The sequence below is a fragment of the Aulonocara sp. 'chitande type north' Nkhata Bay genome, linkage group LG11 (assembly GCF_057382095.1).
Source record: "Aulonocara sp. 'chitande type north' Nkhata Bay isolate Kocher_YH1m ecotype deep benthic linkage group LG11, A_spYH_male_GT1.1, whole genome shotgun sequence".
NCBI lineage: Eukaryota > Metazoa > Chordata > Actinopteri > Cichliformes > Cichlidae > Aulonocara > Aulonocara sp. 'chitande type north' Nkhata Bay.
In genome coordinates, this window is record NC_141354.1 from 15,761,330 (window position 1) to 15,786,022 (window position 24,693).

At 40.9% G+C, this 24,693-nt stretch overlaps 1 protein-coding gene across 3 annotated transcripts in view; it reads right to left on the minus strand.

The window, feature by feature from the left end:
* Positions 1-24,693, minus strand: part of grb10b (growth factor receptor-bound protein 10b) — a 72,909-nt gene that overhangs the window by 33,489 nt on the left and 14,727 nt on the right. For 2 of the 3 annotated variants that reach the window (XM_086310772.1, XM_086310770.1), the window contains exons 2-5: positions 18,653-18,767; positions 9,785-9,881; positions 2,517-2,799; positions 480-624 (exon numbers count right to left, since the gene is read on the minus strand). In XM_086310772.1, the coding sequence (XP_086166898.1) occupies positions 480-624; positions 2,517-2,799; positions 9,785-9,881; positions 18,653-18,703 (576 nt within the window). In that variant the 5' untranslated portion in view covers positions 18,704-18,767. The remainder of the gene's footprint in view (positions 1-479; positions 625-2,516; positions 2,800-9,784; positions 9,882-18,652; positions 18,768-24,693) is intronic. The other variant, XM_086310771.1, reaches the window with a different exon arrangement.

A 24,693-nucleotide genomic window follows, 5' to 3' on the forward strand; every position in this document is an offset into this window, starting at 1 on the left:
AATGACGTCATTTCCTTGTTACCCGGAAGCTGAAGCCCTGAGCTACAAATGCTACAGCTAAGCTACCAGTATTATATCCAGTCATGAATCCACAGATTGCTGAGTATTTTCAGCGTGGCTTTAAACATGATGAAATCCTTGTGTTATTAGCTGAATCGCATGACGTCGCTATCAGCAAACGTGCACACGAAAGCGCCAATTTGTTGCGATGCGGTTTTGAGTGCGCGTTACTCTGCGCCATATGCTTCCGGGTAACAAGAAAGTGACCTCATTCACGTAGCTTAATGATTGGCAGAGCTAACTCGAGAAAAGTTTGAGTTATGTTTCTCCAAATTTCGAGTTAATAAGTCGAAATTTCAACAAAATATTTCGAAACTTCGAGTTATGGATACTTGTTTGTTTTTTTTAAGTGGCGGAAACTGGTGAAAAAGAGGCGAAAAAAAAAAAAAAAAAAAAAAACCAACTTGAATTTTACTTACATATTTTCCCGAGGAAGGTTCCCCAGGTGGTAGAGACCCAGGACTGAGGACAGGTGAGCTAGCTGGACTGCAGAGCTCAGGGAAAGGGTTGGGGATGGCCGGGAGAGATGACGTCCTCAGCTGCTGCTCCTGCTCCTGCAATCTCCTGAAGAAAGAGGCGGATAAAGACGTGTAAAGTGGTTTGATGAACAGAGCATGTCTTTTGGTTTAAGCTTATGTTTATTATTATGGTTACAAAAAACAAAAAACAAACTTTAGTCCAAGTCCATGACCTGGAACAGCCTTTTTAGAAGCAAACTTTAAAACAGAGCTGCTGACAGCTGTGAAATACGTGCAGGAAAGGCGGCTAGAATTAATAAAAGTTCTGCTGTACAGTATTCAGCCTCATGCCCGTTTCTGTCTGATCTGCTCGTAATGAACAGTCTCGAAGCAAGTGGAAATCACAGAGCCACCCCAGCCAGCTAGTTAATTTTTTTCAATTAATAATACATCAATGACGAATCAAGACATCGCTTTAAAGCAGATTTCTCTTTTTTTAAATATATAAATTTGGCACATGCAGTGTAAGACTCAAATTATTATCGGACAGCCAATCAACCATTACTTTCAGTATTTTTTAAATTGGCAAGTCTGTTTGTGGAATCCCAGCTTAATAACTACAAATAAATAAATGTGTGGAAGACTGCTTAGCCTCCGTTTCTCTTCCTCAGTCGAGCTCTGTCGCTCCGAAGAACCCAGCGAGTTCAAAAGGGAACGGGCCTTTTGATGTCGTCCCATCTGAGCCGGAGAACAGGGTTATCTAGAGGTCAGTCCTGAATAATAAGAACTTCAGGGCCTGCTTCTGTGCGTTTGAAAAAGAGCGCTCGTAAGACAGAATACTCCATTACCTGATGCTCCCCTCCTGTGTTATTGTCACGTAGTCCAAAGGCGAGTAATGGGCGCTGACACCAGCTCTGCGGTGCATGCACACAGCTATACTTCTATTCTCCCAACGTGTATGAGTGCAGCCTCGAGGAGGATGCGGGATAGCACGGTTTAATTTGAAAGAGACATATGCACATGGTACTTAAATGAGAATCTTCTTCTCGCCTTTGCAGGCTGATGTAAAAGAGGAGTGAAAGGGAGGAACGGGTCATACAGGGGTTACAGATCGGGAGCCAGGAGGAACCATTATGCTCAATTATCGAGTGGGTGTGGAGGGATGATGGTGTACAGTGAAAATTCTCTTTTGAAATTTGAAGAGAAAAAAAGGGTTTGAAGTCTTGCTGTGTGGCTACGCATGTGGCAAACGCATAATACGAGGCTGAAAGAAGTTTGTGGCTGAAGTTACTACCACACTTTTGCTGATTCTGTGGGTGCACGAGCAGTTATAGCCCTGTTGTTTTTAGCATTTTTTTAAATTTACTTATTTTAGGGCGATGATTGCACATGTCTTGACAGTTAACAGAGGATGAATGAGATGCCCAAAGATGGTGTAACATATACTGAAACCTAATGTCTCAGATTAAATGGAGCCTGAACTCCCATCCAGCTCCACATTTAACTTTGAATACTACCAAGTTACTTTGCACACATCACAGACTAAAAGCATGCTTACTCCTCTTATCCTGTTAATTACTAAAGCCCCTCAGTTCATCTACTGCCTCAAACAAGCATTTTTAGCACCCTCTCCCCTTCTGTAAAGCCAACTCTGATCTGATTGGCTGTGCCTCACACACAAAAGTTTTGAACAGGAGGTACATGGAGTTTCTGCTTCTGCCGTCACTGTGGAAAACCAAATATTTAGAGCAGTCTGAAGCTTGAGCCTTTGGCTTATGAAGATTACAACGACTTACACTGACCTAATTTGAAACTTTGGCCATGTAGAATTGAGGGGGGGGGGGCAGCATAATAGATTCTCTTTATAGGTTTCCTCCAGTCCGAACTTTAAACCCATACTCTTAACACTGAAAGTTAAGTTTACTATCACATCAAGCAAAAAAAACAAACAAACAGAAAGCTCATAACTGGAGGAGATGAAACTAGTTGAGCAGCTACCTGACAGCATTGATGTGCATCGGCTGTGACCGTCGGAGGCCGGTTTGAGGCGAGTCTGAAGACGAGGAGGGCGGCTCTGGGGAGATGTGGCTTATCCCGTGTGAGTGCTGTCCCTGCCGTGGCTGGTTGTGTTGATGTGCTTGATGGTGGTGGCTGTGTGACGTCGAGGTCCGTCCGTTGTGCAGCAGAGGAGTCGATTCTGTCTGTGGACCGCTGCACGAGTACAGGCTCTCCAGTGAAGAGTCCATTTCATTCACCAGGGCCTCCAAGTCGACATCATCCTCTAAAAGACACAGATATGGCAGAACAAATCTGTGAGTTAGCATTAACCTGACATGAGCTCCTGTAAAGTAACAGCATGAACTGCTTGTGTAATGAAAAGAACTACAACAAATCGACAAACACCAAAGGGAACCAGTGCGCATATTAAATTTGAGGTTTCAAATAACGTGTATGTGAAATTTGCACTGTGGGCCAATGGTCATATGTTTTAGATCGGTCCAAGCTCTTCTGTAGGCTCAGGAGGTAGAGTGGATCATCTACCACTCAGAAGGTAGGTGGTGGTTCAAACCCTGGCTGAGTTCAGCATCTTGCCTCTGTGCATTCATTAGTGTGTGAGGTAGGTTTAAAGTGCTTAGTTACAGAATTGAGTGCTTAACTTAAAAAGCACTATATGAGTACCAGTCCACTCCTTTTCTGTATTCCTTTTTTAAAACCGTATACTTGTTTACAGGGTGGGGGGCCTTGAAGTGATAGGAGCTAAAACAGCCAACGCAGTTTAAAAAAAAAAAAAAAAGTTCCTTTAGAGGAGACTTCAAAATAAATATTAAAAATAAAAAGTCAGCCCCCATAAACTCAGTGTTAAAATGTCCAACTTTAGCATTTAAAAGCATGTTCACAGCCTGGTAGAAACAATTTTGGCATCTATGGATACTTTTCCCCACTTTAAAAGATCGGCAACTGTGACCGTCAGCTGAAACTCGCTCCAGCTAATAGAGCAGCTGCTGTAAAACCATGTTCAAAAAGTTCATACAGACAACTCAAGTGCCCAAATACCTAAAAATCTAAAGGTGGAAATCAGCATAATAGGTATCCTGTAAGTGCAACAACACATAGTGGGGTTGGGGGTGCGAGTGCTGCAGACTTATAGGACTGATTCTTATTTTAAAACACAGTAAAATGATTAAGTCCCTGGGTATTCAGCCACTTTCCCCTTTCAGTTTCTCATCTAGCTGTGGCCTGGATTTGAACCTTTGCACTAGTAACTCAAGGTAAAAGAAAAAAAGAAAGAAAATACACAACACACAAGCGCCCACGCAGACACGCGCACAGATTTGTTGCCAGTTTTGCCAGAGTGCTCAATCAGCAGGAATATCTTAACATCTCGACTGAATACACCGTAATGCCCTGTGAGCCAAATCTCCAGGGAGATCAGGTACAAGCACAAACCTGCCCATGACACTTTTCAGCTCCAACCGTTGGGGTTCAATGTAAAGGCACCGCACTGCAAGCATCTGCTCTGCATTCAGGGCAGCTTTCAAACACTCAGCTTTTAAATGTCTTTAAAAGAAAGATGTGAAATTCTTCTCAGAAGGTGTCTATCTTCAAAGTCCTCGCGAAAACCTCCAGGCACATTTAAATTCCTGAAGTGAATTTTTCAACCGACTCCAGGAGCATGTTTTATCAAAGCCTGACGTGAGCTCAGCTGAAGGGAAACTCGTCTAATTGCTCCATGCTGTGAAAGTTTGAGCATCTGGGTAAACTGACAGCCCAACTTTGCTCTTTTTAAATTACAAGCCGCAGCTGTGATTCTGCTTGTGATTAATAATTCTCCATTATGAAAAAGAAATCTATCCCATGAATTTATCATAAGGTCTCTGTAGAGATCCCAACCGTGCTGTTGCACAAATGCAAACCACTAGAGGGAGACAAACTAATTGGATGAGGAAAGGAGCTTTGAGACTCCTGAAAACAAACATTTTTCAAAAACTACATTAAATTTGCATCCCTGGAACACAGGACCAGAAGACTTTTGGGATTAGGAAGCACTGAGGTTGTTAGTTTCTTGTTCAGCAGTGAAGATGCCCTTTGTGAAAAATCTTATGTGGATGGATTATACATCTATGCTCATTTATGAATATGCACACGTCAGCTTTAGATCATAGTTCTGTTAGTAACTAATTGGTAAGTCTAAATGAAATGGAAAGTAATACAGATGCTTTGTTAGCACCAGCCGCCTCCTGCATCCACAAAACCTTAGGCTATACCCAGTATACTTGAGAAAAAAAAAATACTAATCTAATGAATGTAAATTAATACTACATTGTAACTTTAACAGACACCGGACTGCTGTCAGAATTCAAATGAGCCCCACATGCCTCACGTACTGTCCCTGCTGACTCAGAGTGCAGCACACCTGACAGCTGGATCATGCAGGTGTCATATCACAGGTAAAAATCCCATGACTCATCAGAAAGCTTACATTGGAAAACTGTAATCTGACTAATGTAGTTTTAAAAGCACTGGCCTCAAAGTGAGCACCAGTCTGGCAATGGGCCATTTTTCTTTTGGAAATGCCACTTTTTCCCTCTTCTGGGAAAAAAAGGGAGAAAAAAAAAAAAAGAAGAAGGAGGGATTAAACAACAAGAGGCGTCACAGGTTAGTGAGTCAGTATCTTCACGCAAACATCTACATGCAAAGGCATGGCTCTGCCTCTAGCTATAGCTACCTGCTAAAACTTGTGTCGCCTTTGAGGACCTTTTCCTTAAAACAAAATGTAAGGAAGGTGCACCACAGGTGTCTGAACTGCTGGCGCTTAATCTGCAGGTATAAATAGTGACAGATAAGCTGCAGCAGCTACTTATAGATAGCCTAGAGAGCTAAAGACCTATATGCCACAGGATCCAGGGTGCATACGGGGCTAAACACAGGACTAAGGACAGACAACACAGTTGTAATATCGAACAGAGCACCACGACCTGCATGCTGCACCTGTTGTTTAAAAAAGGAAATCTACATACATCTAAAAGTTTAGAAAATCTACATGAAATGTAAGACCAAATTTCAAAAATTACTTTTATCCTTTTTATTCTTCAGAGATGCGACATGACCCTCAAGGTAGGGAGAGCATGTACCCGACCTAGTATGGCTTCTGGGGAACTGTCAGCATACAAAGAAACACCACCCATAAACTCTTGCAGCTATGGAAGACTTGTGCGTCATTATCAGTCATATGATCGCAATCACCACTGCATGTCACAATCGCACAAACAAAGATATGCGTCATGCTCCGTGGCGTGAGGCAGACAGACTGATGACACAGAAGGCATGCAGGCAGGCACGCACACATGCACAGGATTTAAACTCTGAAGATCTGGAGAGGGAAGCAGCCTATCATTGTTCGTCGTTGGACACAGCCCAGAAAACAGAAGCTACACGTGATACTTGGCTTTGGCAGCCACGAGAAATGACACAAACCTTTATATCTATCCTCACATGTGCTCTCACTATATTACAGAAATTATAATATACTAATAAAATATCACAGCAGCTCGTGCAGCAGGAAGCACACATAGCTGCAGCTTTAGACTCAAAACAGGGAGGAAAGAAAGAGACAAGTAGCAGCTCTGATGCATATGCTTAATGTACAGCATCACTACCATGTTATGAGCCTTGTTGTAGGCATGGAGCTTTAAAACAACACTGAACCTCGCTGTGAAAGCCATTACACAGTTGCTGCACTCCTATTCACCACCATGCGCAAAGTTTACAGAGCAAAACAGATTGAAAGAACCAACAGATAGCAGGATTTATTTAAAGCTGTATTCACCCGAGAGGCATCTCGGTTAAAAATCTTACAGCTACAGGCTCTGACTCAGCCTCATCCGTTCCTCACAGGAAGTATTTACAAATGCAACAGGGATCACACAACAGAATGGGTAGGAAGGAAATCACTAGCGGCAGAAATTAGTCCTAATACTGAGCGGTAAATGGATATGAGCACAGGTAACAAGTACCTCATTACTTAATCCTTTCGCTAAATTAGTCCTTTAAGAGGTGCGATTATCCTGGATCCTATCATCTTAGAGACTGTGCATCCACGTGGAGGTGGTTCAGTTACTGTGCTTTTCTTCTACATTTGAAGAGCACTGGGTTACTATTTAAGCTCCATTTGAGCAAATTGCTTTAACTGTCATATTTGATAAGTATATTTTTGGTTTATTCATAATAACCAAATCCTTTCCCCTTTTCTTTTTAAAGAACTCGGCCTAAACTCCACTGGAGAAGTCAGATCCAAATATAAAGCCTCGACCGCTCCAAGACCAACACGGACATTACTGTTCTCATTTACTCATCGTTTCACTTCTCCCATGAGTGGAATTCATTCCCTCCCCTCCTCCTCTGACATCTTTACTGCCCTCCCTCCTCTTCATAGGACCCATAACAGGTTAAATTAGGGGTAAAAATAGCCCAAGCACCCTCTATTGTTTGAGCCACGCCAAATACAGTCAGAACACACTGAACTAGTTGGACCTGACAAAAATCTGCATAAAATCCGTTTTGAATATTTTGGATCATTAGCGAGAGAGCGACGTGGACAAAAGCAAGACTATTGCGATGATGGCAGACACGTATGGCTCTCCAGGAATGCTGCCTTTTCATCTTTTATTCATTCCTGCTAGTTAAGAAAACAAAAAGGGCCGCAACCCTAAAGAAGGGGGAATATATACATGTACAGTACATCAACTGCACACACACACACACAAAAGATGTACTGAGGGACAAACAGCATTTGAATACGAGCCCAGCAGAGGGGTTTACATTCAAAGAGATTGGGGGAGTATAGACGGGCCAAGTCTGAACTGTTAAGCGTGGCTCTGCACTGGGGAGTACAATACCTCCGGTGACAACACCCACTGAGGGCCAAGCCTCCTGATTTGGAGGGAGTGTGGGATAGGGTCTGAATGAAACTGGAGGAGAGGAGGAGGAGGGGGAAGATTGGACAAGAACTGAAGGAAAGAAAATACAGGAGTGAACAGAGGATCAGAAACACATCTGAGTGGGAATTATATGTAAAAGGAAAAGTGGGTGAAATTGCTTAGAGTGATAATTAACAGCGCAGATCTGGCTAGAGGGATGATGGTCTATCAGCTGGCTGACCACTGTTAATCTCTCAATAGTGTTAGGCTTGCCACAGAGTTATGGTTCACAGGGCCAATTATAATATAATATCCCTTGTTACACTCTCACAAATCTTCTCACACTGCTATACACGTCCAAACACACCTTCTCAATGTTTGGGGTCTGACCAAGTATTCACCCTTGTTCTTTGCTGCATGCCTGCACACAAAAGCCCAAACCCAAAAGCTTTGCAGCTGCCACACTGATGTAGCTCTTGCTAAAAGCATTTCAACCTCCACCCACTAGCTTCCCCTTAAGTGAGAAGTTAGCATTGTCACTCCCCTGCTGGGATGACCTTGACATATCTCTGTGGGAAGCCAAAGTGTCAGAGCTTAGGCATAATACATACAGGACCTAAGAATGAATTTCACACGAACTGGGTGAAATGCTGTTTGTTAAAATGGTGCGTCTGTCACATCCTCCTTAAAAATACCAAGCATAACTTGAAGACCTAGGATCTTCATTTCCAGCCTGAGATCTTGACTGGTTGACCCCTTGAGGAGCCACGCCATCAGATTACTGAACTGCATTGGTTGCATTGGTAGCATTGATGGGATTTGTTGCCTAGCAGCTGCATACCCATCACAGATATGCCCCCACCACCACCAGGAACAATGGTCACATCCATGTTTACCAGTGAGGGTCTGAGGTGCGACAGTGGAGAGATGTGGGACTCAAACATCTTACACTTGTGGCAGATGGCATTTTGCTACATTCACTGGATTCAAAAAGGCCAATAAATACTGCTACTATTAAATAACCTTTACATAGTCACATTCAGAGGATTTCATCTTGCAGTCGGCAAAGTGTATTTATGACAGAAGACGTTTAAGATGTGTTAGACAATATGGGTCTTTTTTTGCCTTCATAAGGAGAGAACGATGTCAGAACAATTCCAAAATATGAAATAACACCCAAGAATTCAGATTGTAAAGATGCAGATTTTCCTTATTGTCAGAGATACATCAGAACACACAAAAAACTTGCTGTGTCAAAACACATGCTGTCATTAAGCTCCGTTATACCAGAGAAATAACTGACACGAACATGGAGAAAAACAACAAAAGCAGAAGGAATTAGCACACTCTGAGCCCTTGACACGAGATGACTCACGTGGCATGCTAAGGTACTGGACAATGTGGTCTTGTCAGTTTTCTGCTTACGCACTTGGACCAACATAAGCTGTGCAAAACACTCAACTCCACACTAAATTAATTATAACCTAATGTGGTTAGCACAGCTGCATGTTGAGAACATCATCCAGAGCAGCTCCTATTTCATCAAATCAAATACTGGCTTGCAAATGATTCGATAAAGGCCATTGTCCAACAAAGCTGTACTGTTTCATTTGTGAATACTTGTGACTTTAATGGGCTAAAAAGGATAAAAGTGGATAGTTATTTGAAAACAAGCTTAATAATGTCAGCAAGTACAGTGATTCGACTAAAAATCCAGATGTACCAATCGAGTGTTAAAGTGCTTGAATGAGCTCTTGTAATAATTTGTCGTCCAATGTATGAAACTGTAAAATAAGCATGACAAAGAGATATTCCGAGTGTGTAAACAAAAATATCGCCTAGTGACACTCATCTCCATTCATCTGCCTCTCCAGTCCTCAGTTCCCTCTATCCCAGATGATCCTGAAAAATGACAATGTAATTTCTGCTCCATTTATTTCCCATGCCAGCGACAAGCGTTCTAATTCACTGGTTGAGTCCTCACAGACTCCCCACCCTTACCTCCCATGCTGAGCCAATATTGTGTTTAAATCTCATGCTCCGATTGTCATGGATGAGCCCTGTATGGCACAATTCCATAGACAGTGTAATTATAATAGCACCCTGCGTCCATGCACATCATCCTTTGAACAGCTCAAGTGTTGACAGCGGAAGAGACCCAAATATATATCACACCCCCAAAACCAACACGTGAACAGAATGGCAATGGAAAAATGTTTGATATGTATTTTATTTTATGTATATTTTAAATAGCATGCAGTCTTAAATGACAAGCTCCAAAACATGCCCAAAACTAGACATTTTAAAATGTGCAATCAGGTAAAAAACAAAACAAAAAAAAGGACCAACCTTGATGGTTAGGAGAACTCTGATTGGCCGGTTGCTGAAATCTTGGACCAATGAGATCAGTCTGTCTGTGATTGGAAGACCGGTCTATATTTTCCTGCTGAGGGAGAGAGAAGCAAGAAGACAGAAAAAAACAAAACAAATAATAAAGAGTTGCTTAGAACTTTGTTACAGTAGCCAATGTAAACATGCATTATCTAAACATGATCAACATTTAAAATCACCAGTATATTACCCCTTTAAATGTCAGCTGAATGCAAATTTTGTTTTCTCTCCCCTTTCATTCATTTATTTTTAAATTAACCATTCATGCTGTGGAACTGAACGCCCACATGGTGGAGCACGTTCTTGTTGAAACTTGTTCGATCACGTAAAGGACCGATGAGTAGGAATTAGTGGCATCTGGCCCAGAGTTTGCAAACTGCAACCAGCTAAATATGCCTTTCTCACAAGCATGTAGAATAATCTTATGGTGGCCATCATTTCCATGTGAAACCACAACACGAGGCCCTCTAAAGTGCCAGTGTTAGGGTCGTTTGTCCTGGTCTACTGTCAAAATAAGCAACAGAAACAACCACTGATAGGAACCGGTGATTATACATGAACGCATATATCATTTTGAATAGTATATTCCATTTCTGGAAATCATTTTTCCTGCAGAGCTGCACTTTAAAAGGCGAAGCTATAACTAAACAGAAACAGCTTTTTTTCCTAAGAACATTTTAGGGGAAGTAAAAGCTATAAATGGAAATAACCAACGGAAAACAAACCTCAGTTACAAAGCCTTCAGAAAACCTGAGCCAACTTATTCTCTACTCTCCCTACACTGCGAATGTAAAATGACACCACATATAGCATAAACAGTGTGCAAACATGGGCAGGTGTGCATCAGAGCACAGATGGAAAGCACTTAAGATACCACTCATCCACAGTGTCCTCGATTGCCCTTTGTTATGCTGGCTTGAAGCAGTCCAGTCAGGACAAACTGTTCAAAAAGTCAGAAATAAAATAAAAATCAGAGTAAAAGGAGCGACCATGTACATTTGTGTAAACATATTCGTCTCAGATTTGTTTCTGGCACAGCTAGAGCAACTTATCATTTGTCTGTGTCCCGACTAGCGTCCCGCACAGGACCTGACACAGCAGGAGAGGGAACAGAACGTTCTGGGTGGACAGTGTTCAGAAAAACATCACTACTCACTGTAAGCACACAAGACCTCCTCTGACGCTGTAATAAAAGCTGCTACAGTAGCTTGTTCTGTCTCATTTAGAGTACAGACAATGCAGGCAGAACTAGATTTTTTTTTTTGTATAAAAACACACCTCACAATTTTTTTTTTTTATTGTTTTTTGAAACTATAATGGAGTCTGTGCCCCACATTGGAGTTAACAGGTCAAAAGGATTGCAACAAGCAGCCTTTTGCTAATACATTTAAGGTTTTAGGTGAATCTCATTAAATTTGTTTCCTTGCAGCGCAGTGCTTGATGGCAACAACACATTTAATCTTTATCTTGTTACACAAATGTGAGGCTAGCAGTGATTCCTAATCAAAACTGATTTTACACCGTAATGTAAACACTATAACAAGCTTTATTATTCTCATGCTCAAGTTTTAAAGCATTTTGACATCTAAACCCCACTAACCAGGACTGTTGAACAGTTCAAAGAGGATCTAGTCACTTTGAAATACTGTTGAATTTCACCCTGATGTCTCCATTCTTCAAAAATAATGGTACTGCTATACTGAATTAATGCACGTTTAACTTTTTTCTCTCCTCTGTTAAAAACCAAAGCCTTGGTAAAAAAATAAAAAAATAAACTGGTATACATGCTATGTACTTTGTCAGTGTATGTCTGTCGACCACAGCTACCCCCAACCGCTTTTCTATACCAACTAACCCAACCGCATCCAATCATTAAGCTGTATTGTTCAGTCTTTTATTGTCTTGAATTTCAGTGGTATTTCTCCCCCCCCCCCAGAAAGAAATGACCACCACACTACTACATTTGTTCCCATAACACAGCAAACCCATCATCAACACACACCGTCTGGTCCAGCTACCAGACTGTGACTGATCCGTACCCAGTCACCCAAGCAGTTTGGTTGGCGTGCAAGTGTATCACAAAGTTGCTGTGTGTATTCAGGACAGGATGGTCATGGTTGAGCATCACTGAGCAGAAGTGTAAAGACTCTTTCACACCATATACTGTTCTTCAATGCTGTATGGCATGGCTGTCTGGAAGTAAACCACACGCACGCACACCTCGTGTCTTACCAACAAAGGAAAAAAAAGGTTCTTTTTCCTGTATTCTTGCATTTTGTCATCACACCTCTGAATCTTATAAGCACAGGCACATAGAGCTGGGCGATATGAGATTTTTTCATATCACGATATGTTTTTTTCATTTCAGGCGATAACGATATCTATCACGATATAAGCCAAATAACTATATTTGTAAGATTTAAATGTGCCGTTGCTCACAAGTAAAATGTGAAATAATCAGCAGCTTGTTTTTATTTAAATATTTATTTCCCATAATAAGTTCAACAGGGTAGATGTACTTAAGGAACATGAGACTTTTTCAGATAAATAAAGGCAAATATTGCAAACTACACAAAAGGCAGCCGCTAAAGCGTTTAAGTTTCAAAATAGAACAAACGAAACAGACTAAATTGTCAATTCCACTTAGAAACAAAATATTAATTCTAAAAATAAATCTTAGTTTGTTTTACAGAAGAACAGACAAAACTGACTAACTTTTGTCAATATCAAATAAACTGAGAACTAAAAGGAAATTCTCAATCTCTCCTTGTTGTATAGCTGAGCTTTTCAAACAGTTTTAACAGTTACTTTAGTCTGACAAAAGCCGAATGACGAATTAGCGCTTCCAGTCAGAGACTGAGGCTACGTCCACACGTACACGGGTATTTTTGAAAACGGAGATTTTCCGTTTTCGTTTTAAAAAATAATCCCGTCCACACATAAAGGCAGAAATGAAGGAAAACGCTGCTATGAACATGCCAAAGCAGCAGGTGGCGCTAGATTCCTAACCGTGCAGAAATATTGGCCAATCAGAAGTCTAGAAGCCTCGGTGGGAAAAAGTAAACAAAGCTGGGGCATAGAAGCAGAACCGAGTCGTATGTGTGGAGGGACAGTAACTGTGTGTATTTGTAAGCATTTAAACACTGCAGAGAGTAGAATTAACAGTATTGTAGAAATTCATTTCACCGAAACAATAACGTGGCGCACAGTGTGACGCATGCACCAGTTTATTGTATTTCCAGACTTGCTTTCGGCACAATTTACAGTGCACGCTACTCTGTTTTTGTCAGACTTGAAATAGCCGAAATACCTTCACACTACGGAACTTCTATGGCTCTTCCGTTCGACAATCTCTCCGGCATTGGAACCATCATCTGTTTTCTCTTCGGTCACGCTCGGTTGATTTTTCTAGTCGGCGCACTCATTTCCTCCATTACGCGCTGGCTGCTTCCCAAACAAACACACGTGCGGCTTGGCACTTGTGCGGTACGTAACAAGTCACGCGACGTGACGCTGCGGCTGTGATTGGTTCGGCTCTGCGCTACTTAATTTGGATTGGCTGACCTTTTTTTTTTTTTTTTTTTTTTTTTTTTTTTTTTAAGAGGACAAGAGCGGCGAGGTCTATCGCGATAGCTTAATTTCTCTATCGAGTAAAAGTTATATCGCGATACATATCGTTATCGTTCTATCGCCCAGCTCTACAGGCACATATGCACAGACTTCCCCACCCACCCACATATCCTGCACACTATTAAGGGGCAAAAAGCAGGACTTTGACTGTAGGCCAAATTTTGACAAGGAGCACAGAAGAGCCCTTTCATTTTAATGAAGTTGAAAAGAACTTCAAAAAGAAGTCAGGAGGTTGAGGATTTAACCCTTTAAAAAGGGGTCAGTGGAAGGCCAGAGGCAAGGTTAAGGCACAGACGAAAAGGAGTGGAGGCTGGACCTCAAACACACACTAGTAGTTGATTCACATTCACCAGTAAGTGAAGTCATCATTGTTAACACAGCTCAACATTCCACTCTGATCCTGACAGTCTTCTCTTCACCATTGAGTTCAGACTGTTGCTAGTTTAGGTCGTTTCCATCAGTTGAATTCAAAACTAGCTCACGTGAGTATGATTCAAAACGTCGGTACCTCAGCAGCCTTTTATTTAAAGCCGAGTTATCAGATTACAACTGTCAAGCAAGCGTCACTCACAAGCAGTGTTGGGACTAACGCGTTATTAAGTAACGCGTTACAGTAACTACGTTATTATTGTGGTAACGAGCACGGTAACTAGTTATTATGCCAAAATCAGGAACGCGTTACTCGTTACTGGGATTTAGATAGGGTCGTTACTCGTTACTTCGTGTGGTGGCTATCGCGGAGCTTCCACAGATTCAGTAACATTAGCAAGTGGTGGAGGCAGCAGGTGGATGAAGGAAAAGGGACGCAGAAGGAAAAGGGACCCGAGGCGGCCGCCGGTCCAAGTGTGAACTGAACTTCAGGTAAGAAGTTATGACCTGCAGTCTCTCTGGGTCAGATATGAACCAAGTTTAGGTGGAGTTTATTTTCGTTATTCTGACTTTTTCCGTACTGCGTGCTAGCTAGCATGACGGAGTTTCTATACAGCTGGGTGGGTGCTATGAAGTTAATGATGTTGAACCTTATTTTGTTCATAAGTTATTAGAGTTGCCAACCGTCCCGTCTGGTATTCAGAGAAATATTACGCGTTTCTTATTGAGGTGAAAAGGAACAGTTTGTCCCGTAATTCAGCTACAATGAAAAAGGCACAAAGCTGGAGTTATTCTGTGTCTTTACGCTGCACAGCTGCCTCTTCTTCTCTCATTCTCCCCCCTCCCTCTCCCGTTTCTACTTCAATCATGAAAACTGATCAATGATCAGCTGATCGGCTCTCTTGTTTGTTTATCGCCCACTTTGCACCGAAAGAGGAAACCAGCGGATGTCGCGCTAAACAACAGCAGCACGTTTAAGCTTGATCAGCTGTTGTTAGAATTTATTTAATATTAATTTTAAGTATCAGCTGATGTTTGCTGGAGCCACAGCTGTAAAAAAAAAAAGCTGCTGGTCATGATATGGTTTGGTTATCTGGTGAGAGGGAAACATGAAGATGAAACCAGGAGATGTCCTTACTGAATCATCAGAGCTGTGATGGAGAAACAGGTTTACCTTTTAGGTGACATGAATGAGTTGAAGGGAAGTTATGAACTGTTTCTGAGAGACAAATAACCCCAGGATCCTTTTTTAGGTAGCTGACAGCTGGTAACTGTGCAGGGGCGGATCTAGCAAAGTGTGGCCAAGGGGGCAGGTAGGGCATTAACAGGGAATGGGGGGCACAAAGAAATACTTTTCTTTCTTATTCTCATTTAAAATGTCTAGCTTTTAAAAAATAATTATCTGAATCTTACAACAAACGATTGATAGATTGATGCATATATACCATCAAAACAGTGTACATCACTGTCACAACAGTGTTTGTTTTCATTCAAAGGCTTTATGATTTTTCCTATAATGGTGGGCCAGTTTCTAGTCAAAATGCCCGGGCCAATTTTCTTTCCCAGTCCAGCCCTGTGTGCAGCTCATCTGCAGTCTGGTGTTACCTACATCTTCCTATTCAGAAGGCAGAATTTCTGAGTTCTGAGTACAATCGAAAGCACCACGACTGCAGTTTTTGTGTTGGAATCAAAAGGCGCACATGACTCTGTGACGTAGGCTAGAATCATGGCAGCAGTCAATGACGGTTCAGGCGTGGGATTTCTCTCGTGGAAATATGCACATTATCTTTTCCTTTCTATTGGTAGGTGGCACAGTGCACTTGTGGCAAGTAAGCAAGCTAGAAGACTGGCAAAGTTATGGAAGCAACACATTAACAAGAGAATTCTGAGTAAAACCAAAGTTACTTTCCCTAGTAACTAGTTACTTTGAAAGTAACGAGTAACTTGAAGTAACTGAGTTACTTTTGAGAGAACTAGTAATGTAACTAAGTTACTATTTTAAAGTAACTTACCCAACACTGCTCACAAGTGAGGGGAGGTTTTTTCCTCCTGCCTGGCAGCTCCATCTTCAACATCCTTTTTCCCCAGTACGTTCAATTCAAAATTTTTAACTTTTCAGTGCACACAGTAATTACATAAGCACCAACTGTGCTCATTTAGGATCCTTACTGCAAAACTGTCCACTTGTCCTCTGCACAGTGGACACTACACGCTTGACTGCAGTCTGCAGACATTAGAGAGGCTGAAGCTTTTAAGTATCACAGGATAAAAATTGCACTTTCTATTACCGTTTTAATGAGAACAAAAATTCTTTAAATATAAGATCACTAATGCTAAAAGGGTCCTAGTCTTATTTCAGACTGACCTACTGGGAAAAAAACAACGCTAATAGGCTTGTTGCAACATACAGTACATGAACACTAGGCAGCAAGTGGAAATCCCTTATTACATAACTAGAATGAGATCAGGAGGTCACACTAATGTCTGCTACAAAGCTTTGTTGATTAATTTGTTTATACTGTGGAAACGTAGCTGTAGTTAAAATCAAATGAGCCATGGCAGAGCTGGGCCATGACAGACATTTGCATAACATTACAAGACTGAGGGCTTTAATCACCACTTTTTAGTCTGGAAATGTTATAGTAGTAAACCATTTCAGGTTTTGTGCTTATAAAGAAAAGAAGAGCCTTGAATATCCTTTACAGATCCTTATGACTGCTTAAAGAAACTACAAAAGTTGTTAAAAATGAACAAACTCTAGTTTTGCCCTCACGTGTAGCATACTGCTGGTCTTAATGTTCATGCACTGACAGTAAACTGGAAAAGTGAAAAGATGCACATCTTCACACTGCATAAACAAGGACAGTCTTTAGAAACTCCGAACTGCTGATGTTAAGCCCAAATGACATGCAAATGCTCAGGTAACTCTTGTTATAACTAGCATTAATATTAGCGTCCTGGGGTTGGTGCATGTTTATTCAGTGAACATTTCGTGACAGTATTGTTCACTGGCATGTGGAGATCTCTTTAGATGGCATTTTAGTGTTTTAGTCCTTGTGTCACAAGGAACTCTCCTTGTACTCTCCATAGTTACATAAAACCGCATACACTGACATTTATACAGACTTTGACTTGGTAGGGCATAGTGTAGCTTCCTAGCAAGCGTCCTTTACTTCATCAGATGTGCCTAGTTCTGCACATATAGATCATTTAGCCAGCAGTCAAGATTATCAAGATTACATCTGAAACAAGATTAAAGTGGTGATATAATCCCTGGAGTATAGAATGAATGTTATCTTTAGCTGAATCGGTTTGGTACTGCTGCTTCAGTTTTATCAGGGAAAATCTTCCACAACCCTGGAATTTCACAGTGAATGGGTTTTCTCATCCAGTGAGTCAAGGTACATCTGTTATAGGTGAATGGTTTCCAAACAGCCGAGTGAGCGAGTACTGCTCTGTGTGTGTGTGTGTGTGTGTGTGTGTGTGTGTGTGTGTGTGTGTACATTAACATCCATATACTACAGCTCTAACAGGACCCGCCCAATCCATTGGCAAAGAAATAAGAGCTAAATGATGTCTCATTTCTTTCTGAAACAGCCTCCAGTCTGTCTTTAATTAGTGCTGAATAATCTAAAACAAGAAAAATATTAATGCAGGGCCAGATGCAGGAAAATTATTAGCCTGCACATATTTACACTGCCATCTTTGGGCACCATGGTTTTTTGTTTGTTATTTTTTAAATTCACTGTGCCTTTTCACTTTCTGGCAGCTTTTTCAATAACTTGTTATTAAAAATAAAGACCAGCAGATACAATATACAGCTGCTAGAAATTGCTGTATATTGTAGTAGAACCACTGACACAAACCTACTACATATACAAGTATGTGAGCACATGTACATAAAAGAAATTTGAAAACTGTGCCAAAATAAATGAATCGACACAGACTAGCAGACTGAACTGTATCGCACAGCCGGACTGGCCTGCTCTGAATGCTTGGAAGCCCTTTGCTCCACTGAGGGTGATGTGATGATTCTGCTAAATCTAACAGCAAGGTCAAAAAGTCAAGTTTGTTCTTGTTCCTCTGCAACAAATGATGGCATTCGCTTGTAAATCAATGTCTGTGGAAATTTGAATTAAACAGAAAAAGACAATAAGATCAGGGACAACTTGACCAAAAGACAAATCCATATCTAAACCTCAGCAGCTGGGACAGCTGAGGGGATACTGAGTGATGGAATTTGGTCATGTGCAGTTTGTAGAGTGAAGTTTTATTCATAACCATCACACCGTTTGGGCCAACTGTGATGTCACCAATGCAATCTTCTCCTGAATTACGGGCATCACCATTCAGGAAAATCCCTGGCATCAGCACTAACATGGGAGTAGAAGAGTTAAAACAAACAGGAAGCAGAGAAAGCACAGAGTCTCTGCGCTCTAATATTCCACATCTACACAATCGATAATCGCACACTCATGACACCAAAGCACAGTTCATATTAGTAGCTGTGACATCACTTGTTGTGCAAAGACCAGGTGTAAGGAGACAAATCTGACTCCAAAGTCAGCCAAAGTTAAGGATTTTAAGAGAAATCATGAATTAATTTAACAATTTAGTTTACTTTAGTATCTTTTTGGAGCCTCAGAGGTCCAGCCAGCTGCTGCTCTTTGTGGATTCATCTTAGTAGAATGATGCAACCATGCCACGACAAGTTACTGACTCGGTCTTTGATCAGGGAGGATAAAAGAACATTTTTGCCCTTTTCCCAAAAAAAAAAAAAAAAAAAAAAAAAAAATAGAATATCTCAAATGAAATATTTCCATTTACCTGATAATTGGGATGATGCAGGAAATAATCCGGACATCCGGCCACAGCCATGGCTTACGTTTCTCAGATATTTTTTTTTGCAATTGGTTTTGATATTAGGTGCTCAGAGCGACACCTGTGGAGAAAGAACACAAATGGAGCTTAGTGGAAAAGTACAAAGGAAGCAGGGAAAAGATAAGAGCGTCCACGAGAGGACGGATGAAGGAAGGAGAGGCGGATGACACAAGGAATGGAAGATGAAGTCTGAAGAAGACAGATATAGCACAGAGTAGTACTTAACCCACATAGACTACACAACGTCAACAACAACACAGAAGATATAATGGTTGGTTTAGAGAGACATCAGCACTTGTTTCAGAATTCACTCATGTACCAATGAATGTTGCTTGAAAGTGACTTCGAAGCTGGAAAATAAGGGTGAAGAAAAAAAAAAAAAAGCTGCTTTTAATACATTTTTGAAAGGTGGGCAGTTAAAGGTCAGCTGTGTGTACAAATCAAAGTTAAAAAAAAAAAAAAAAAAAAAAAAAAAAAAAAAAAATCCTCACACTACCAGGTTTTCATATTTAAAACCAGCTTAACCCTACAGAGGGTTAAGCTGGTTTACAGGAGAACAAAGGCTACTTGAAACTGCGGCGTTAGTTTACTCCACCATAAAAGTGCATTCAGTAAGCCAAAACAAACTTTTGCTTTATTCACATAATACAGCCAAATGAAAACCCCACTACCAAGAGCATCGCATCCCTGCGGCAACTTCAGCTTTACTGTAGATCTTTTGCACCCTCTTACAAAACATGAAAATTCTACAATTCGCTTCCCCCCTCATTACGAGTCCTGCACTTGCCTTCCTGCCTTCTAGATTTAGTTCACCAAGGTGGATCTGAAGTGACAGGCCATAAGTCATAAGTCAGTTTTAGACAAATAAAACCACTGCACAATCTGAGGTGTGGTCTTTGATAAAATAACTGAATTTACTGCAATAGATGCGGCACTTTACGGTACTAAAAATTTGAGATAGACCGATCCGATATTACGTATCGGTATCGGTCCGATACTGACCTAAATTACTGGATCGGATATCGGAGAAAAATAAAAAATGTAATCCGATCCATTAAATATCACGAAAGCACCTCACAAAACTTGCAACACACCGTAACTCACCTCAGAACGTTAGCACGTCAGAGCAGTAGGCATCACGTGATAGAGCGGCTGTGGCATGCGGGACCTGTCGGTGGTCTGGATAGCATTTGGAGCTTCGCTAGCAACCCGGCATTTCATCTCCGACAAAGTTATCCCCGAGAGAAGTAAAGCAAGTGTGTAAGTCCATCTCTGAATGTTTGTAAAGCATTCCTGCGTTAAGCTTAACGAGCGATATATGGAGCGACTGCCTCTTCTTGCTGCTACTTCAATCGTGAAACTGCTTAACGATCAGCTGATCGGCTTTTCTGTCGCGAGTCCGTGTCTCTAGTTTGCTTTTGGCCCACTTTGCACCAGAAAGAGGAAACCAGCAGCTGAACAACAGCAGCACGTTTAAGCTTGATCAGCTGTTGTTAGAATGTATTTATTATTACTTTCTACTCCAGGATCTTTTTCTACGTAGCTGACGGCTGGTAACTGTGCAGGGGCGGATCTAGCAAAGTTTAGCCAGGGGGGCCGATAGGGCATTAACAGGGAAAAGAGGGCACAAAGACATACTTTTCTTTCTTATTCTCATTTAAAATGTCTAGCTTTTAATAAATAATTATCTGACACCCAAAGTTTTAATTTGATGTAAAAGGAATAGAAGTCAATTACTGTATATAGTGACTATTAAGTCTAATATATATACCCTAGTAAGCTATAGTACTTTTTCCCTTTGGGAAGGTACCATCTGTGCAGTCTGCAATTTTGTTGAAGAAAGATGTTGAATCTATTTAATATTTCTTGAAAAATAATTGATTTCTGTGCATTTTTTTTCACACTGCATCAAATTAAGGTTGATTACGTCGATTAAGCATCATGAGGTGGAGCGTGAGGGGTGGTTCCCTATTTTTTATTTTTTTATTTTTGTTGTTGCTGGGAGTTGGAACCCTATTAGTTAGGTTGCTTAATATTTATGCTAAGTACTCTTTAAAATACCAGAATAGGGAGGATGGTGTAGGTTTAAGTTTATTAGATTGATCAGTATTGCTGAACTATGAAATATTTTTTTTTGCATACAGGTATAACAGAATAGCTTTAGTGTAGTTGTTGTTTTAAACTTGAGTATGAACTTGCAGACTTGCAAAATGCAGCAAGATATTTTAAAAAACACTTTTGTTGATTAAAAAAAACACTATCGGATTCATATCGGTATCGGCAGATATCCAAATTTATGATATCGGTATCGGTATCGGACATAAAAAAGTGGTATCGTGCCATCTCTACTAAAAATAAGTGCTCCTGCTCCAAGACCCTGCCTCCCGGCTATCCTTGGTCAAAATAACCATAATTTCAACAACATGAACTCCAGTGTATTTGAACTTCTTAAAGTGGGTATCCTACTAACCTCCTGGCATTGCTGCCAGTGAACAAACACCTGTAAACACTGACCCAAAAATACCCTACAGGCACATATCCAGGTCTGAAGTTATACCCTGGGGTATATTTGGAGTCGAGCAGCTCAGGCTCATAACTGTGATGGTCTTTTATGCAGCAGTTCGTGACCCCCAGTTCACATTATAAAAATAGGACCTGGCATTTTATAGATTGCTAATATTATCTCATGCTTGCATTAGCGGTCGTGAGCCAGCTGCCCTTGCGGTGGAGCAGTGTTTGTATGTGTGCGTTTCTGCCAAACAGTGTTTGTTTCAGCATGTACATGTGCACACGACGGTATGTGTGGATGTTTGCGTCCAGTATACTGCAAATACTTGTGTGTAGGTGTGTACTTTTAAGAATCAAGTCATGTTTGGAAAGACCTCAACAACTTCAGAGTCCCATGAAATCCGATTTGTATACGGCGATATGTCCTCTCCCAGCTCCAGCAGAGTTGACTGTTAAGCACACATATTGCTAAAGTGCAAAGCTTCCTGGAAAAGGAGAATCAAGCAAGCAGCAGCAAACACATTGCACTTGTACGCTCTTGCTTTTGATGCAGACACATTACTTATTACACTTTTAAGATGTTATCCTGACACTGTGCCCACTGAAAAGATAAAGTTGTCGATTTCCACGGGTTTTTTTTTTTTCCCCCTTGAAGCCCTAAAATAAAACCTCCAAAACTGGACTTGCAAATACCGACCAAACTATGAATGCAGTCTAAACAAAGAGTTTGGCACCGTGTTCACTAGGACCAATGAAAGGGCTCGCTTGTAATGTGCGTGGCATCTGTGCGAGTATGAGCGTTAACCCTTTCAATCCATGTGTGGGGCCTAGCTGGCTGGCCAACAAGCACAACTTTTCATCTACTCATCATTTACAGACACACCGTTGACAACAAAAACAAAAACTAATTTACATCAGCCTAAACGCTCCAAGCCACCCCTCACTAAGCGCCACGAACCTACTATTCGTGGCCAAACTCTAGGCTGGGTTATTGTTTTTTTTTTCCCCTTCCAGAAATCAGGAGGTTAAGCAAGGGAAACAAGTAAGCTTCAACTAATTGTGCTTCTGGATGCCAAACAAATAGTTGGGCATCACTGGAAATTTTTGTCAGGGTTATATGCAAAACAGTCAATACCACAAAAACAAAAGATACACTCAGCCAACATTACAGGTGTGCGCTGGAAGGTTAGTTTCAACTGTGCGTGATAAAACATGAGAAAAAGTCCAGGTGCTTGATTTAGCATTTTAAAAAAGTTCAAGGAGCTCATACATGCCATAGCTACTCTCAGTGACTGATCTATTGACCAAACATACATGTACCTATTCTTAATTGTGCCCTGACACAATCAAAGCCATTCCAGTGCAGGGATTAGACCCCTTCAGAGCCCTTTGATTCAATTCCTTCCACTTGAACAGTGTACTGAAACCTAACCATCCATGACCTTGACAGTACAATTATCGTCATAGCAGAATGGGAGACTTTGGGGTGCAGTGACACTGAGAGTACGGCATCTGGTTTAATTAAGGTGGTTTTGTTTAAACTTGCATGACAGTAGGTTGTTCAATGATAGAGTTCAAAATGTAACAGTGTCACAATGCTAACTGTAAATCATAAATTTTTCCTTTGTGAAACCAGCAAAACAAAAACAAGCAAGCAAGCAAACAAACAAACAAACAAAAAAAGCAAAACACCTGGTTTACTATAGTAACACCTAAGCACAAGGAAAAAAAAAAAATCACAAGGAAAAAGGGGAGAAACTATAGTAAACCAAGTGTAAGAATAGCGGTCTGACATGAGACTTATTTTTTGAAAAGGGTCACTAAGCGAGTTCTTGCAACTTGTTTGGGGAAATGCTATCTTTGTATCCTATATGATAGGATTATTAATTATGATAATTAAAATGTTCATTCCTCTTTTTGATCACAATATAGTAGTCTGCAGTCTGACTACTATATTGTGATAACAGCTTGCACATGCTATACGACCCGTTTGTTATTTGCAGACTCGGCCTGTACTTTTCTTAACATCCATCAGTGGGCCAGTGAAGTCATCCCCTGACTCGCCACCATATAATACAGGAGAACTCAGGGAAATGTTTCTGCTGATTACATGAGACTTCAATTAGCCAAGGTTTCTGACCTTACCTTTGGCATCACTGCAGGGCTTATCACCTTGGGATATTAAAGCTGGACCCTTGAGGTATACGCACATATCAGCACATTAACCACTAGACCAATTAAGCATGCAGAACTTCTATTTGTTCAAAAATCTATTCTTTTCACAACTTCCCTAAGTGTAACTGCACAGCTATATGTAAACACTGTGCATCAAGTACTGTGTAAGCTGCTGTATAATATAAAAGGCCAAAGTGTGCTATTTAAACAACATCCTCCTACAAATACATCAAATGAACTTTCGAGGGAAGTAAAGCCCTAACTGAATAATTGCCTTAGCTCTGAGTAATGGCTTATTGGTCCAGTGCAATGTTGTGTAATACCGTGTCCCAGCTCATTAAGAGAAAAATCCCACCAAGTCCACATTGGTGCTGAGTGTTTTCTAAATATAGGGTTTTGTTAGAGTTTCTGTGATTTTTACTTAGTAGAAGCCAACTAGAAAATGCCCAGCCCACCACAGCAAACAGGAAGTTCCAGTTTTGTGTATATCACCATAACAACAAAACTACACATTCACTGCATGGTTTTATTATTTATTGTTACTGAAGTTTTAAAAATGTTATATGAAAGCAAACCATGCATATATAGTCTACTGATTTGAGGGCAGTGTCCCACTGCAACATTTCCATCATGCAGGACTTTTCTAAGATAGCATTTAACCCACCCCAAACAAGTTGCAAGAACTCAGTGGAAATTACACAAATAGTGCTTTGTGGCAAAACCTTAAAAAAAATAAGTCTCATGTCAGGCTGCTATTATTACACTTGGTTTACTATAGTTTCTCCCCTTTTTCCTTGTGCTTAGGTGTTAAACTGCTTTGGTTGCCTATTCTTTTGGGAAATCATGGATGCTGTGTTCTCTACCATCCGGCTTGTTACCAGCACTCAGGTCAAAAGTAGACATGGCAAAAGTTTACGGAGTAGTTTAAAATGATTTGAAAATCATTGCATTCTCTTTCTAATTTACATCTTACATCAGGGGTCGGCATCCCCGGGGCACGCGTTCCACGGCTGGCACGCCAAGGGTTAACTGATGGCACAACCACAGCTGGACTGGCCATCGGGCATTTTCCCGGTGGGTCAATGGTGATTTTTCGTTTTTATGAGCCGATGTTTTTTTGTTGTTGTTTTTTTTTTTTGTAACGGTAAACAATGAAAGGTGGTGCATTGGCCAAATGCTGGCAGATGTGTAAAAATAACTCCGTTGTTCAGTTGTTTGGTGGGTGCTATGATGTTACTGATAGTGAACTTTATTTTATTCATAAGGTTAGTTAGTAGAGTTGCCAACCGTCCCGTAAAAAACGG